Raw genomic sequence first — 18,171 nt, 5'->3', positions numbered from 1 at the left:
ATAGACATTTTTGTGCTTAAACAGATGCAACCAGGTCTTTGTAGTGCATGTAAAATCTCTGCAGAGTCTTATTTTTTATATCTGTTGAATATTTGTTAATTTATTAACTGTTTAATACTTTAGTTGAACTGTAGCTCCGACTAAGGAACGCCCACTGCATACACACTGCTTTTCTGTTCTCCATGGCAACGGTGATGGAAACATATGGTCGTATGTGCCATGGTGACGGCCTGCTAAGACATATCCATCAACAAAACCCAAACACTGACTATTTAGGCAAGTTCTCTAATCATGTGTGACGCGTGAACCCTAATAGAGTGAAAAACAATATCTTCTACAGTTGTGACACCTTTCTGAATATTTGATATTTGAAAGAGCACATGCATTGAACACATGCATTGTACTGATTTCACCATACTGACATTATGAGGTTGTCATCGCCGTTACCGTTTATACCGTTTGTTTTAAAGCAGCTTTATAATCACCGTCCAACCTATGCTGGAAAATGCGCGCTATCTAAATAATGACCAAGACAAGAGTAATCTCGTTTTTTCACGTGTTCCCAGAATACTAACGAGGCTTCGGTTCTGCTGTTCAGAGCAGGAATGATGTGGCTGGCAATGCTGAACCAAACGGATCCTCGTTTATGGCAGCAGCTGGCTCGTGCCAACCCAAGTGCCAACCCAAGTCCGTTGCACTTTCGTGGTGGACGCTGCTGTCCAGAACAAATGGTCTAAAACTCTCCAAATAAACCCTTACACGCGTATCTACACTTTTAAAAATACGCAACAACACGAACATCGACGACAGCCCTCCTCACAACCACCACTCCTCGAACCCAAACGGCTGCAGAATCGTAAGGGGGGGGGGGAAATCCTCTCTCTGTATAGATGCGCAGCGTCGCCACGCGGTCAGAAGAAGTAGCGGCTGGCGCGCGCTAAAGCAGTAGGCGCTCCTCGCGCGCACGGAGGAGGGACCACGGGGGCGCGCGAGCCAGCCAGCTGCAGAGGAGACGCTCAGAGGCTCCTGCTCCCACGGCCGGACTCCTCACACACTCCTTTTGTCTGGAAATAATCCTCTTATTTCTCACCCGTGCTTCTTTTTTTCGGGATGTACGCTTGATGTACTTTCAAACTATTCAACACTAAGCTGTCAAATCCCGAAGATTTCCCGGGGTAAGTCGGAACTTTGTCAAACTTGGCTTTGGTCGTCCGTGTGCGTGCAGGAGTCGGTGTGACAGCGCAGTTGTGATTATGAGGATTCAGAGCGTCTGTCAGCTTTCATCTGCACAGTTAGTCGGGTGATTTTGACAAAGAGGCGATTTTCTGGCTGCAAACACAAAATTTATATCATTCAGAGTGATATAAATAATCAATAATACATCAATAAGCACCTAAAATGATGTTTTCACCCTGTACGTGTGATAGGAAACAGCTTACAGGCCTACTGCTCCAAGTCTAATCTCTAATCTCTGATCTCTAATCTCTAATCTCTGATCTCTAATCTTAGACTTGTGAGTGATGGTTATATAGTCCTGCACTCCTCGCTCCGTCCTTCGCTTTAGATTCAGCTCCTTCACTTCTGCACACATACTAACAGCATTTTATGATCAAAACCAGCTGTTAGGCCTAAAGCCTAAAATACACATTATAAAGGGGTAAAATATAGCTTATAATATGCCCTTTGCACTAGGTACATCATAAGACAGAAGAATGGTATTATGGATATTTTTATGGTTTGTTCATGGTATTAAAACAAATGTATTAAATAGGCGTAGTAGTCATGCAGTCGTTTGCAGTGATCTGTTAGCTAGCTACAAGCCTTAATCATTTCAGCTACTTGTGACTACAAGTATTTTGAGTTTATCATCAAATTCAAACACGCCTGTGAGCAGAGGTGCAGTTCACGGTGCTGCCGATAGGAGGCGGAATGTCGGTGGACTGTACGGAGGTTATTCTTATTAAGTGAGCGGAACAGTAATATTCCACTCATTTTCAGTCTGATTCTTAAAGGTATCATGATTCTGATCACAAATAGTGTCTTGTAAAAATCACACAGGCCTTAAGTGTATCGCGAGAAGAGGACGATCCCGGGTTCGACCCAGTCTGTGCACCGTGATATAACATCATTACGGCACATTTTCCAATAGTTCCAGCACGGACAGCAGCGCCATCTGTGAGATAATTACGTTCAGTTTCATTTTTAATTTTAAAGTCCTGAGGTTTTTCAGTAGCACGGTAGACTTGTGCATGATGGAAACGTGGGTTCAAAGGCTTGAGTTTGCTTTTAGCAAAGTAGGTGGCCCACTAGCAAAAAAAGAGATCATAGATTAGGCCTTTGGATTGCAGCTGTCCAAGACGGAAAAGTTAAGTAATGCTTTTGGTGAACCACCTTTAGAGAAATAGGTTGATGCTGGTAACCTATGTTATAAGCTCCTTTGCAAGTAACAATGTCACACTAGCCATAAATTGCAACCACAAAACTTATTAGCTTCAAAAAATATAAAGTGTTTATAGGTGTATTGGGAAGTGCCCCACATCAGGTGATATGATATATAGGTGTATATCATATCAGGTGATAACACCATGAAAACACCATCTTGCCCCCTGTTGCCAAACTCCACTGCTACACCAAGAGGAAAACATAGAGCACTTGGGAAACATGATTAGACAATACATTCTAGTTGAATAAACTAGTTCTTTGCCAGGAGAGAGAGAGGGCTTCTGCACTCATAGCCAGGAATAATAGCTACCACGTGGTTCCCTTTTGCTAACAACTTGTTAAAGGACAAAGTATTATTAATAAACGGCTTACGTCACTCTTGAAAATGAAATTACAACAACTTTGGTGATGGCAGAAAATGTAAGTCAGCTGGCCACTGTAGATCGTACAGGACTGTAGATCTTACGGGACTGTAGATCTTACAGGAATATAGATCTTACAGGACTGTAGATCTTACGGGACTGTAGATCTTACGGGACTGTAGATCTTACAGGCTCACGTGTTCATGGATTCCACACGATTCCACATTTCTAATCTGTTGGCCTCCTTGGTGGGAATTAAATTTGCAGCCATGTGACCTCTTACTGGATACAACTGGATGTGCTGCTGGTTTTCCAATGGATGGTTACCTGGTTACCTCTTTACTTTTTTCTGCTCTTCTTCCACTGGTCGGCCAATCAGCAGAAGCGCTCCAAACTGAGACACATTATGACCTCTGTCTCTGCATGCAGGGCAATGTGTGGCTTTCAGCAAAGAGATTCAGCTAAATATTCAGCTAAATATTCTTAGTGATTATTTTTCTTTCTGTTGTAGTTTGAGATTTGTTAGCCTAGTGGCCATCAGTCAGAAGGTTCTGGGTTCAAATCCCAGCTCTGCCATTCAGCTATTGTTATTCCCTTAACCCTCACTCCACCAGGGGGTGCTGTTGTGCCCTTGAGGAAGGTCCTCTCTGCTCCAGGGGTGCTGTACAGTCGCTGACCCTGTGCTCTGACCCCAGCTCAAAAAAGCAAATATATGTGAAGAGAAGTATTTCAATTTAATGTCCATATGCATATATGGACCAATAAAGGCATTTCATCTGTCTTAGATCTTTTACAAACGTAAACTAGTTGTCTCTTACTCATGTCTGGAAAGAGTAAACATAAGCTAATACATATTGACTAATGTCAATGTAATAGTGTCTAGTAGAGTAAAGTAAATTGATAATTATCAGTGATCATTATACAACTTTAGAAAATGCCCATTTTATTAAACCTCTCCTTTACTTTGGTAAACCAATCAATGGTAAAATAGCAGTGTCCAGGACAAAAATGGTTTTAAACTATTAATAAACTAAATTGAAAGGAAATTGACATGAGGGTGCATTAAGGAAAAATGATTATGATTAATATGAACCTCTCATCAAACATCTTTTTTTTTTGCTTCTGGTTTGAGAATAAGAAAACCTAGCACAATGTATGACACCATCATTTTAAGGCTTCTTGATGATTGGGGGTTATAACATTCTGAAAGAATGGTTTGAATGGTCACTGAACTTGTGTTTTTCTTCAAAAGGAGGAAGAGAAGGATGATGCTGTCAGGAGTTCTGTTCCTGTGCTTCCTGTATGGAGCATCGGTCCATGGCCAGGTTCTCCCTTGCCATCGTGAGTGGACTGCACCTCTTTAACAGTTACACTGCCTTTTTGAAGTATTGCTAGTTTCTTATATGCTCAGTCTGTTTACATTAACAGCATTTAGAAGAAACTGTTCTCTTACTGAACACATATTGTCTGAAATATATTAAATCATTAATTAAATTCTCATGAACCATGAAAAATGTGACAGGACTGTAATCTGCAACACAAATCATACAGTGGAATTAATAAGTAATTGGACACTGACAGTGAACTCCTGCACACTGGATTTGAGAAGAAGAAAAGCCTGTGGATGCTTAAAGTGCAGAATGTCAGTATTGGGATTCATTGATACGAGGATGTTAGTTTATATTGAATCGAACAGGTATCACATATTTTATAAACTGCCTCCCAGTTTCAGGGCAACACAAGTAATTGTGTTTTGTCACGTGACAATGAACCTTGTGACAAGACATTGAACCTTGTCTTCACCAAGTGAAAGGTCTTCACAGTGGGCTCCATTAAACATCTCACGTTTTGGTCCAGAAAAGCCCCAGTTGTCTAAGGACTATATTTGGTGTCATTGTGCTTCTGAACGGTGAAGAACCACCTCTGGGTTCAGCTGGTTTACATCTTGGTGAAGTAATGTTCATGTGTTCCTGCTCCTTATGAAGCTCTCTGACACGTCTATGTTCACATCCTGGATGTTCTCCTGAAACTGCTTGTTACTGAACAAGAGCAAATAGGTTTTCTTTCATGGTTTTCCAGTCGTCCACTGCTGTGAGCTCAGTCCCTGAGCTGCAGATGATTTTGTGAAACATTTATGGACTTTTCTGTGTGTCTGACTGGTTTATTTGGACGTTGAGGCATGTAATAGCGTGTTCTACTGACTTTAACACTTCTTTTGATCTTCAGCTGATGCATAACACTAGCAAATGTAAATGTCACGTACAGATTCAACTGTAGATCTCATGGTAGCACCCTTATATGAAATTTAATTTTTGCATTTACCACAATGGCATTTAACAATGCCATCAGAATTAGAATCAGAAGGTTTTTATTGCCATAAAAGTGAACAGGTTCACAACATTAGGAAATTGCTGCAGTACTTGGTGCTAACATAAAAATAAATAAGTTAAAACATGTAATAAATACAAAATAAAATAAAAACAAAATAAAAAGGAATAATACTTCAATAAGACACTATAACACTATTACAAAATATACAGTGCGTAGTTTGTGTAACGCTGGGGAGGCAGGCAGGACGAGGCGTGTGCGTTGTGAAAACATACACAACTTTTATTAACATATAGAGTCTGCGCGAATAGCGCACTGCAACATATAACACTGAACGATACACAGACGTCGCCTTAAGCTTCAAACAAAGACGAGAACGGGACATTGCGCGAACGCACATTAAATAGACAAACTACATAAGCCCCAAGTGTTCACGAGACGAGCCACAGGTGAGACCAATGAACACGCTCACAACCGCACCCACGGAAATACATACACGGGCATAACCACACGCAGACGACATAAACACACGCCCAAAAGAAGGGGTCCGGAGCTGTTCAGTGACAGTTTGACTGAGATGAGTTGTAAACATTTAGTGCAAAGCATAAACCAGCAGGTGAATGTTAAAGTGACATGATAAGTGATCATAGAAATAATATGTAAACTGTAGTCAGATAATTGAAGATGGCAGGTGCATAACCATAGGGTCATGAGTGTTTGTGGAGGGTGGTGGTCATCTTCACCTTCTCGGCAGAGCACACAATGCGCCGTAGTTCGTCCCTAGTGGTGGATCCAGTTGGCAAGTTGAATTTTTTCAGCTGCCGCAGGAAATATATCCTCTGCTGAGCCTTCTTGAGGACAGAGGTGATGGTGGGCTTCCACTTGAGGTCCTGGGTGATGGTAGTTCCCAGGAAGCAAAAAGAGTTCACTGTGGTGATGGGAGTGTCAGTCAGGGTGATGGAGGGGAGAGGGGCTGTGTGCTTCCTAAAGTCCACAGCAATCTCTACTGTCTTCTGGGTGTTCAGCAACAGGTTATTGTCACTTAAAGATATTTATTTAAATTACTATGGCAGTGAAATTAGGATGTCTTAGGAAAAATATATTTTAATTGCTTTGACTCCACTCTATTCTGGAATGACTGTAATCTCATAATATTATAAACACTTGTACAGCCTGAAGGACATACATTACATGAAAATGTAATTTTTCCATGCAGTAAGGACTGAAACACAATATTTGCAGTACTGCAAATACGAATATTCTGTACTATAAGCAAAAAATGCCTTTTCATGACATTGTGGATTTTGTGTCATTTCAAATATCATCTCTTCTCTGTTTGTCTGTCCTTCAGAAAAGCCGGAGTGTCCGATCGAGCTGTTCTTCCTCATCGATACGTCGGAGACTATTGCTCTGCAGGAAAACCCTCCAGGTAGCCTGGTAGAGAGCATCAAGGAATTCACCACCGCCTTCGCTCGGAAGTTGGAGGATGTGGACTACAGGGGGCTGGTGAAGATCAGCTGGTCAGTGGGTGGTCTTCACTTCTCCATGAAGCAAGAGATCATCAGCTCTGTCACCAACAAGAATGACTTCATCCAGAAACTGAGACCAATCAAGTACCTGGGCAAGGGCACCTTCATAGACTGCGCCATCACCAACATGACCAAGGAGATGCTCAGCTCCCCGCCGAAGACCAACGTCAAGCGCTTTGCCATCGTCATCACGGATGGTCATGTGACAGGAAGCCCGTGCGGCGGGATCAAGGTGGCAGCAGAACGGGCGCGGGACAACTCCATCAAGCTGTTTTCAGTGGCGTCGTCCATGAACCTCGATGAAACCGGCCTCAGAGAGATCGCGAATTCCCCAGCCGGGGTTTACCGCAGCAAATACATGGCTGTCGATCTCTCTGGAGCTCGTCCTGTCATTCTAACCGAGACTATTGACCGCATCTACGACACTATGGTAAGGTTATTCTCTGAACAGCATGGTTTTGTAGCGTGCTCTTCCAACATGCAAGCTCAAGGGAAATGTTAGTGCAGCTGGTCAGAGCTGAGATCAAGGGGTCTTCTAAGCTACCATAGCATGCTGGTGTTTTTGTTTTATGTTTTGTTTTGTTAGTGTGAACAGTGTGTGATGTTCTCTGTGTGTCTTTATCTCTCCAGCTTCATCTGGCTTACCAAGAGGTAAGACCCAATCTACAGTATTTCTCATGCTCTCATTCACAGCAGCAAAACACTTCATAGTGTCAAAGAGTATTTATTAGTAATGGATTATCATACAAAAGTACAAATGTTCAAAGTATTATACATACATGGATAATATACTTTGATTACATATTGAGGGCTTTCATGTCTGTAGGAGCCAGTGTAGTTATCTTGATAGATATGTGTAAATAACACTTTAGACCACTAGGTGTTGAGCTGTACTAAGTGATGGGTAAGAACACAGGTCCCGTGTTAATGAGAACACCACCCACCACCAATATCTTTGAACAGTAGTTTATTGGATGAGTGTAAAGAAACTGGTTATGAAAAAAATGTGTTTGCTCTTGTTTATAATGACAGTGCTACAGTCTGAGATGCTTGGAGACTCCTGGACCACCGGGGCCTCAGGGATATAGAGGACAAAAAGTGAGTCTTCCATCATACTTCATTAAACTCCACTATACTCCATTATACACCACCATATTCCATTATATTACACTTCATTAATATCCATCATACTCCACTATACATCACCATAATCCATTATATTCCATTACACTTATTTAATATTCATTATACTCCACTATACATCACCATATTCCATTATATTCCATTACACTTCATTAATTTACATTATACTCCACTATACATCACCATATTCCATAATATTCCATTACACTTCATTAATATACATTATACTCCACTATACATCACCATATTCCATAATATTCCATTTCATTAAAATCCATTATACTCCACTATATGGCACCATAATCCATTATATTCCACAATACTGCATTATGTGTGTGTGCCATATTTTGTCAATTGTGATTTTTTACACCACAATCAAAATTTGTCCTCTGCTTTTAAACCATCTGTGCAGTTAGAACACACACACACACACACTAGTGATTACTAGGGGGCTGTGGATCACACGTGCCCAGAGCGGTGGGCAGCCCTAGCCCGGCGCCCGGGGAGCAGTTGGGGTTATGTGCTTTGCTCAAGGGCACCTCAGTCATGGCCTCTGGGAATCGAACCCACAAACCTCCGGTCACAAGACCAGTTCCCTACCACTAGGCCATGACTGCCCCTTGACTGCCCCCATTATACATCACCATATACATACATCACCATACTCCATGATATTCCACTACACTTCATTAAAATCCATTAAACTCTATTATACGTCACCATATTTCCTTATAGTCCATTATACTCTGCTATACTCCACTGTACTCCACTATACTCTATTATGCTTTCTTGCACGCATTTATACTCCCTTATACTCAATCATACACTATTATACTCCAGTATTATCAGAACCTTTGTCTGTCAAAGCTGCCAATGTCTTTTTAATTTGATATGCTTTCACTAATTTGACAGGGAGCCAAAGGAGACAACGGTGTATCTGGTCTAAAAGGTGAAAGAGGTCGACCTGTAAGTACTAAACAACAGCTGCAGTTATTGTAAGAGCTACACCACAGAATTATACATTAATCACTGGCAAATGTAAAAAAAACAATGCCACAAATCAACAGGTTGAGTATCATCATACATCACAATATAATCCAATACAATACACAAAATTTTTATATTAATGTGATCATGACATCCAAACAAGAAGTATGCAAGATGTATATATAGTTGCAAATATAATTACATTTTTTTCTCTCTCTCTTTATTTGCAGGGTGACCCTGGTATTGAGGGGCCAATTGGTCACCCTGGACCAAAAGTAAGTTGTTGACATTGTTCGGTACCTGATTTTTTTTTTTTTTTAATGAAATGTTCAGTGTGTATTTATCTGACTCTGTTTTCAACTTCTGTTCTTTTAGGGAGAACGTGGTCTGAAGGGTGAAAAGGTATGGTGCATTTTAAGCGTGACCTCTGAGGACAACCACAGGAATTGACATGAATTCCACACAGCAAAAAGCAGATGCTGAATAAACATTTGCTTCCTTTTAATTTACAGGGAGATATTGGCACGCAGGGGAGGAAGGTAATGTCCCCCATCACACTGTCTTTGTGTGACATATCACCCCCATGAGCACCACATTTACAGTGATGTGTTAATGGCCTGCTTCTTTATGTCATCTGTCTCCTCTCACCAGGGAGTGGAGGGGCAATCAGGACGTAATGGTACAGATGGGCAGAAGGTGAGAGCAACCACTGAACGTCTACAATCTGTACACAGAGTTTCACTGCTATTTTTTGGTAATCCATGTCACATTTCAGGCTGTCTGACTGAAGTACAAACCATGTTTGCAGGGTAAAATTGGCCGTATCGGAGCCCCTGGCTGTAAAGGTGATCACGGTGACAGGGTAGGTTGTGAAACTCCTACGAGCAGAAACTTGGATGCGATTTGAACGTGTGTATTGATGTATGTCCATTCATTTGCTAGGGTCCCGATGGTTACTTTGGAAATCCAGGAGATGCTGGTCTTCCAGGAGCTCCTGGAGAGAAGGTCTTACATTTAACATCTTTTGTTGTTGATGTTGTTGTTGTTGTTATTATTGTTGTTGCTGACACTGTGCATTCATTGTGCATTATCAAATCTTTCATTTTCTTCAAATGCTTAATTTTCTTTGTAGGGAGATCCAGGTCGTCCCGGGAGACCAGGACCAGCCGGCCCACCAGGAGATTCTGGCCCCGGTGTAAATAAACAAATAAATATAGACAGATCTATAGATCAACCGACTGATCTGAAATCAGGTGGCTTGTAATTGACTGTCTAACCCCCCTTAGGGTGAGAGAGGAAGTCCAGGAACACCTGGCTTTCCAGGAGAGAAGGGATCTGCAGTGAGTATTTTATTTTGTTTATTTATCTATTTGTTTGTTTGTTTGTTGATGGACTTTCCCAACTTTAACAATCTTACTGTACTTCACAGGGCTCCCCAGGAGGCCCTGGACCTAGAGGGGACCCTGTAAGTGGAAATACAAATATATTCCTTGAATTTTTCTGCTGAGTATATCTGTGCACAGTGGTTTTAGTGGCTCTACTGTCATTGGTCATTCTGTTACTAGGGCAGAAGAGGAGACCCAGGACCAAAGGGGAGCACAGGGCAAGATGGGACAAAGGGAGACAAGGTGTGACACGCGGCCAATTGCTGCTTTAGTTAAACATGTTCAGTAAAGAATCTTGATTGGTTTGCTGTAACACGTAAGCAGAATTACCACTTGCTCAGCAGTCGATTGTGTTGATATTAAATGCATGTGTGTTTCAGGGAGAGCCGGGTCCAGAAGGTTTGAGAGGACTCGCAGGAGAAGACGGTAACAAAGGGGCCAAGGTGATTTAAATGTAAAGAATAGTGAAGATGTTTAAGAATAGTGAAGATGTTTAAGAATAGTGAAGATGTTCTGTTACTGCTGTGTTCGGAGTGTCTCCAGGGCCAAAGTGTAACGTCCCCTATGTGTTTTAGGGGGATCAAGGACTTCCAGGACCACGAGGCTCACCGGGTGTTCGAGGAGAGCCGGGGAGAAACGTAAGACTAGGTTTCCACGGCGGCCCGGTAGAAGACAGAACACTGATACCTGGAGAGTGTTGGGGGCGAGGGATGGGAGCAAGCTTGATGCACATGATGACATTTATTAAAAATGAAATTAAACAGAGACAACGGTGCGAGGCAGCAGTCCACTGAACAAACTAGTAGCAAACAGTGGTACGTACAACGGTGCCAAGAACAATGGCTGACAGGGTTAGCACATACCGAACTACATGCGAACTACAGAAAGGGGGAGCGCGCTATTACAAGAACATTAGCAGTACATAAATGTGTTTCAGATTTGTCACTGGAATCAAACGTGAGGGAAGACAGGGAGGCTTTTTCTGGATTTGACTGTTGTATGTTGGGCTTTGTACTGGAGAAGCTGATTTTACAGCAGCCCATAAAGTGTGGAAATAAAACGACACGTCCTTTTTGGTATCAGGGTACCCGTGGTGATCCTGGTGAGGCCGGCCCCAGAGGTGATCCAGGCTCCCCTGGACCAATCGTATGTCTCACTTCTGTTTCAAAATATCTACAGACAAGAGTAAAATGTTTGCAGCATGTACATTTGAACATGGTTTTGTGGGTATTCATTCAACACCCAGCTTTTTAAACAATCATACTTCTGTTATGAATGGAGTTTACTCTGTTGGTATAGGGAGACCCTGGAAGACAAGGATTTAGCTACCCAGGACCAAGAGGATCAACGGTACTGTCAGTCATTCAGTTCAGTTTGTTTTATATATGAAGGCACAATTTGCAGACGTGTGTATAACATAACCATGTGTCCCATAGGGTGACAGGGGGGATAAAGGCAGACCTGGACCCCGAGGAAGTAGAGGAGACTGTGGACATAAAGGAGAACCAGGAGAGAAGGGGCCACTAGGAGAACCCGTGAGAACTGATGCTCTCTACACATGAGCTCTGTTCCTCTCCAGTTCTCACACTCTCACTGGCAGGGGATCTTTAAAGCAGCTCATGAATGTGGACGTTGAGCATATGATGACTGTGGTTGTTCATTTTTGTCAGGGAGAACCCGGAGCCCAAGGTGAGCCTGGACCAAGAGGGCCCAGAGGAGAGCCGGGAAGAGATGTGAGTAGAACCTGTACTGGATCTGGTTTATGTTCTTGTATGGAAACAGATCTATCATAAAGAGATGTGATTCTAGAGCCTGTTCACACTGTACTGGATCTGGTTTATGTTCCTGTATGGAAACAGATCTATCATAAAGAGATGTGATTGTAGAGTCTGTTCACACTCTACAGTACTGGATCTGGTTTATGCTCATGTTCTTGTATGGAAACAGATATCATACATTTTATTGAACAGTAAGTGTTAGCTATTTATAAGGGATAACGTTCCCTAATACATCAATAGTATGTTTGTATAGTGAAATACTATAGATTTATAGATACTATAGTTTAAAAATATAGTGAAATCTAAGGATACATAAGAAGCCCTCAGCTTACAACTCCAATTGTATTTTGTCAGGGTGATCCTGGTCCTGAAGGAGACTCGGGACTCACTGTAAGTGCTTTTATTTTATTTATTTTCTGTTTTTGAGCTCTGCAAAACTGTGATTGAGGTCAGCGATTACACTAATTTATGTTACTTTACCTCAGGAATGTGATGTCATGAACTACATCAGAGAGACTTGTGGGTGCTGTGGTAAGTGACTTCACCAGCCAACTAGAGATTAACTGTACATCCGCTCACGTCTGTAACTCTGTAACTCATTCTCTTTGTCTCTGTCCTCTTTGGTGTCAGATTGTGAGAAGAGGTGTGGAGCCTTGGACATTGTGTTTGTGATTGACAGCTCAGAGAGTGTGGGGCTAACCAACTTTACTCTGGAGAAGAACTTTGTTATCAACACCATCAACCGACTGGGCTCGATGGCTAAAGACCCCAACTCAGAGACAGGTGTGACTGATTTACCCCTCACAACCCAAAGTACCATAGGAACACAGAGACAAGTGTGACTGATTCACCCCTCACAACCCAAAGTACCATAGGAACACAGAGACAAGTGTGACTGATTCACCCCTCACAACCCAACGTACCATAGGAACACAGAGACAAGTGTGACTGATTCACCCCTCACAACCCAACGTACCATAGGAACACAGAGACAAGTGTGACTGATTCACCCCTCACAACCCAACGTAACATAGGAACGACTTGTTGGGTGCAATGTTGTCCAAGAGAGTACATACAGTACAGAGTGTTCAGGTTGTCAAAACACAGTGCCAATTAGCAGGCTAATGTTAACATTTAGCATGTGCGTGGTGTCTTTTGTGTGTGTCCTTGCCTTGCAGGAACACGTGTCGGGGTGGTGCAGTACAGTCACAGCGGGACCTTCCAGGCCATTCGCCTTAACGACTCCAAGATCGACTCCCTGTCAGCTTTCAAAGACGCCGTCAAGAAGCTGGAATGGATCGCCGGCGGCACGTGGACTCCGTCCGCGCTGAAATTCGCCTACGACAACCTGATTCGGGACAGCCGGCGTAGCAGGGCGAAGGTGACGGTGGTGGTGATCACCGACGGCCGCTTCGATCCCCGCGACGATGACAAGCTGCTCACCTATCTCTGCACAGACGCCACCGTCGACGTGAATGCCATCGGCATCGGAGACATGTTTGAGCAGCCAGAGGAAAACGAGAGTCTGAAGTCCATTGCCTGTCAGAAAGATGGAAGAGTGACTGGAATGAGGCGTTTTGCAGACCTGGTGGCAGAGGAATTCATTGACAAAATTGAGACTGTGCTCTGCCCTGGTAAGCACTTTTCATCTATATCTGCAATATCAAATGAACACTTTTCCTATTTAATGCTTCAGCTGATATTTCAGCCATCTTGATACAAACAGCTTTGCTCTTCTTGTCGTGTGTTGTAGATCCTGTGGTTGTCTGTCCTGACCTTCCATGCAAATCGGGTAAGAATTCCTGTTGCGCTCTGCTGTTTGTGATAAAACGGTTTGTGATTAAAGTCAATGCTGGTTAGACTGACATCAATATACCCTATTTTGGAATTAGAGGATGAGTCTATATTCATAGTCCAAACTCCAAGCAGTATATAATTATTTTTCATTATGCACTTTTATGTAATACATCACACACATATCTTACTCTACATTTTCATGGAACTGAAAAGCAAGGAAAGAAAGAGACTTTATCATAGGGAGAAATTCTAAGAAACTAAAATCTCCCTACCGAGAGAAAATCTGGAATATTTGAAAAATTCCAGAAATAAAAGGAAAATGACAAAAATCGTTCATCAGCAAATATCCTCCATCAAATTCCTGATCTCTCAAAAGTCTAGCTGAAATAAACACACAGTAATTTTAAAAGCGGTAACGCAGGTAAAGGTATTGTACATTTTCGCACTCATCCCAGGGCGTGGCTTGCACTGTGCTCGGTGGGCGGAGCCAGTCGCTCAGAGACCCCTAAAGTTATTGTCTCGTCGCTCACTTACAGATGTGACAGTCCAGTGGAATGGGTCTCCCTTACACGGACCCTTTGCAGAAGAGGGGGCGGACAACCCTGTCCCGAGCACTGTACCGAGCGTCTCAAACTTACTCAGCTTTCTACAGGAGGCCAAACACCCTGACACCTACAGCAGGGCTGTAGCCACCATGGCCTACACAGCACAGAGAGCCAAGTTTGCCATCGGACCAGAGAAACAGCAGTGGACTAATCTGTTCATTGACTCTTTCAGGGTTGTCTATGGCGACCTGATGGGGGACCCCAACAAAATGCTGGGGTTATGTTAGGGCATGCTGTCTCTGGATTCGGCCTAATTGGGACCTGAAACAATGGCTGTGGCTTTAGACTTTGATACTAAACATTGGATGCTCCTGGCCTCTCTGCAGAACTATGTTTAACAAAATTGTCACTAAAATATCTTAAGGCTAGCTGGTCTAAGCATGGTAGAAGTATTATAACAGTTTAGTTCTGGTTCTATATTAATATGCTATTTTAATGGCAAAAAAAGGAAAATTAACACATTGGCCAGTTGGATGACCACTGCTCAGCATGGCAGTTTGCTAAGCACTGCTGCTTTAACTTGGAGGAGGCTGTAAGCGGAACAGAACCTCTGTCTCCTGACCTCAATCACTACTGCTGCTGGAAATTACATGTTTTCTTGTAACAGTCTACTTGAACAAGGCAGATGGGTAGAGTTCATGAATCCTGATGGAATGTCACAGGCTGGAGCAGTATACTCTTATTAACCTGCGCTAAGCTGCTTAAAATCTACACACCAGATTGTAGAAATTGTGGTTTTGATCGTCACAGACGTATGGATCTCACAGCTGTGAATAATTCGCTGTGAACACACCAGCTCGGAATTTCTGTAAATATTTTCTTTTTGGTGAATTATCTGGTTTATTTGTAATCGTGTTACAGTTTTGCACTTTGCACATTACAAAATCTCAAATGCGTTCGGGCTCTCAAGGCTTGGAGAGACTAGCATGTGTCTGTTGGGCTTTAATCGTTCACTGTAGTTTCTCATGACCCTAAGATGCACCACTTCAAATGCACAGTGATTATGGGGCAAAGATCATGTGGTGTTGGATTATTATCTGGCATTATCAGTATTTAATCATCTATTAACAGAGCTTCAATGTCTGGAATTGAACCAATTCTTAAATTGCAGCAAACCAAACTACGTATTAAGCTCAATATTCCATAGCACAGTGTACAGGGACAGAAGAGTTGAAGGAACATATTTAGTTTGACATTCACTTGAATATTGTGTGTATGTTTCAGGTATAAATTGTAGATACTAAAGTTGGCAAAATCTTTCACTGTGAATGAACTATAAATACTCAAAGCTATTCATTAACAAAAAGAAAAAAAGCCAAAGAAAATATGGACTGTTTATATGTATGAATATTGTGAAAATATGAATGCTGTGAATGTAAACCAGCTTTAGTATGGCTAGCATTGTTTTATGTAATAGTGCTGTATATTAGGAATGTGCGATTGTAAAACAGCAAAAGCTCTAGGACTGCAACAATATAAAACTATAACCTGGATAAGGTGGCATTACTGCTGTTTCACGTCAATTAAACAAGTGCACGCAAATGTTTTGATTTATTATGTTTATTTATTGTCTGGTTTAAGTCAGTTGATTGACATTATTGTTGTTATTCAGTAACTAACTACCTAGTGGAGACCTCAGTTACACTGTATCCAGAATAAACTAAGATCTAGCAAAATCTCAGTTACCCTGCATCAGACCATAAAGAATATGGTTTTGCTTACTATCATATAGTTACTACAGTTAGTGCAAAATTATTTCTTTTAAGGTTCAGTCCTACTCAAGTCTGGTTTAGTACTCCAGAAATTCCAGAGTCCCAAAGTGTCAGTGTACCATTATAATTGCCTCATATATGCTAAACTGTAATATATGCTAAAGCGATGTTGCCTAAGATCAGTATGCATTATTTCCCTTTGTGTCTTGCAGATCCGGCCGTGGCAAGTTGTGTACAACGACCGGTTGATCTCGTTTTCTTGCTGGATGGCTCTGAGCGCATGGGCCTGGAGAACTTCCGGCACGCCCGAGAGTTCGTGGATAACGTGGCTCGCCGCCTGACCCTGGCCAGGGGCGACAACGACGAAAGAAATACCCGCGTGGCTTTGCTGCAATATGGTGAGGAAGATCGACAGGAAGTAGCCTTCAGACTCACGCACAACCTGACCGTCATCGCAGACGGCCTGGCGAACATGAAATACCTGGACGCCGCGTCCAACGTGGGCGGCGCCATCATCTACGCTGTCAACAACATCCTGATGAGCGGGAACAACCGTGTGGCTCGCCGGAATGCTGAGATCTCCTTCGTCTTCATCACCGATGGCGTCACCAGTAGCAAGAACCTGGAAGAGGGCATCAGTTCCATGCGTAGGGCAGAGGGTGTTCCCACGGTGATCGCCATGGGCAACGATGTTGACCAAGAAGTGTTGACAAAGCTTGCTCTGGGAGACCAGTCAGCTATTTTCAGAGGACAGGATTTCACCCAGCTGTCCAAAGCCAGCTTCTTTGAGCGTTTCATTCGGTGGATCTGCTGAGGGTTGGGGGCGCTCTTAAGGTCATGCTAGTGGAGGTGAAACATTGGTGTGCTAATGGAGTCTGCTTGATTTTCAGGGTCACTGGCAGAGTTGCCCTCCATCTCTCAGCTCTGTAAGCTCAGGAAACACATGAAATTTGCAAACTACATGACTTAATAGAATTTGATTATACGGTATTTCTAAATTTTACTGACTGTCCAAGTAAGGTAAGAAAGATCTATGGGTTACCCCTTCATTATCAAGCCAACTCCATAACACGCCAGTGGACCTAGAGGAAGGAGGCAGGAAGACACTGCAACAAAGTAAAAAAACAAACACTACAAAGATTATTTACTGAACGTTTAACTTTTTGATAATGTTGCCATTGTAGAGTTTTCAGAATGTTTTATTTTTTCTTTTTTGAAAGGGGCTCTACTTGTATTTTTATTTTTTTATTTGTTCACACCAAGGTGCTAAACCAGAATTAGACTGGAGCTTTTACCTGGATGTCTTTGAAAGACAGTTGTCATATATCAGCTGAAATATTTCTAATTCAGGGTTTGATTAAACTATTTAGACAAATACACACATCATCTGTGTCAGGCGTAGTCAGTTTGGTATTTCATCCTACACTCATTTCACCTGTGCGGATCTTTTTCAGAGCCTAGCTGTAGAGTTCAAATTTCTTTTACAACCCGACACACAAACCCTTGTGACCCCACAGCTGCATCCCAGTCTCAGTAACCGATCAAAATGATGTTTTCAAAAATAAAACGTTCATTTTAAAGATATGTTCACATACGTAGATATAAAGGGTAATAATTACCAAAGGTCCCCTCTTGAGCCTTTTTAAAGCACTGTAATCTTTAAATCTTTTTAAAGCTGTACTGAGTAAACACTAGGACGCCATTATGATGAAGCTTGTATTTTGACATGCTGTAGGACATTTGAATGATGTACCCCCGTTATTTGTCAACTTAAGTATCACTACAATAAAACAGGCTGTGGTAAACTACTGTGGTGCTTGATATTGTTGTCAAAGACTGCACAGTCTAAAATGATGATTAACCATACAGTATTTTTACAAATCCATATAAAATGTCGTTTCTTGTTCTCTACTACACAACATGCGTCCAGCCAGTGAAATTCCCAGTTACATGAGGAGTCTGAAACCTTTGTGTCTGAAGAAAGACGACGATTAAATTAACCAAAACGTCCCCTGAGAAATGTCTCAATACTCAAACTGGAATGTGAATTAATTCACTGTTCACCCTGCTGGTGACTCTCCGTGTGGAGAAACTAAACGTTCG

The 18,171-nt window shown here is 42.2% G+C and overlaps 1 protein-coding gene across 2 annotated transcripts; it reads left to right on the top strand.

The window, feature by feature from the left end:
• Window positions 1–988: 988 nt before the first annotated feature.
• Window positions 989–17,876, top strand: col6a2 (collagen, type VI, alpha 2). Of its 2 annotated transcripts, none has more exons than XM_077024811.1 (28): window positions 989–1,175; window positions 4,057–4,145; window positions 6,484–7,091; window positions 7,292–7,312; window positions 7,694–7,759; window positions 8,717–8,770; window positions 9,022–9,066; window positions 9,167–9,193; window positions 9,304–9,330; window positions 9,443–9,487; window positions 9,600–9,653; window positions 9,734–9,796; window positions 9,924–9,986; window positions 10,078–10,131; window positions 10,221–10,256; window positions 10,357–10,419; window positions 10,557–10,619; window positions 10,752–10,814; window positions 11,260–11,322; window positions 11,476–11,526; window positions 11,613–11,711; window positions 11,847–11,909; window positions 12,309–12,344; window positions 12,440–12,485; window positions 12,585–12,737; window positions 13,133–13,588; window positions 13,708–13,746; window positions 16,281–17,876. In XM_077024811.1, exons 2-28 carry the CDS (start codon window positions 4,070–4,072, stop codon window positions 16,880–16,882), a joined length of 3,036 nt encoding a protein of 1,011 aa, XP_076880926.1. In that variant the 5' UTR covers window positions 989–1,175; window positions 4,057–4,069; the 3' UTR covers window positions 16,883–17,876. The 2 variants fall into 2 exon arrangements, with proteins under 2 accessions (XP_076880926.1, XP_076880927.1); XM_077024812.1 differs by lacking the exon at window positions 16,281–17,876 and adding an exon at window positions 14,288–15,898.
• Window positions 17,877–18,171: the final 295 nt, after the last annotated feature.

Source organism: Brachyhypopomus gauderio, chromosome 12, assembly GCF_052324685.1.
Source record: "Brachyhypopomus gauderio isolate BG-103 chromosome 12, BGAUD_0.2, whole genome shotgun sequence".
Lineage (NCBI taxonomy): Eukaryota > Metazoa > Chordata > Actinopteri > Gymnotiformes > Hypopomidae > Brachyhypopomus > Brachyhypopomus gauderio.
This window is presented reverse-complemented; position numbering and strand designations above follow the sequence as displayed.

Coding starts and splice junctions, on each gene's coding strand:
- col6a2 (XM_077024811.1), top strand. CDS start 4,070: ATGATGCTGTCAGGAGTTCTGTTCCTGTGCTTCCTGTATGGAGCATCG. Junction 10,815..11,259: donor GAGGAGAGCCGGGGAGAAAC/GTAAGACTAGGT, acceptor TTTTGGTATCAG/GGTACCCGTGGTGATCCTGG. Junction 13,747..16,280: donor TGACCTTCCATGCAAATCGG/GTAAGAATTCCT, acceptor TGTGTCTTGCAG/ATCCGGCCGTGGCAAGTTGT.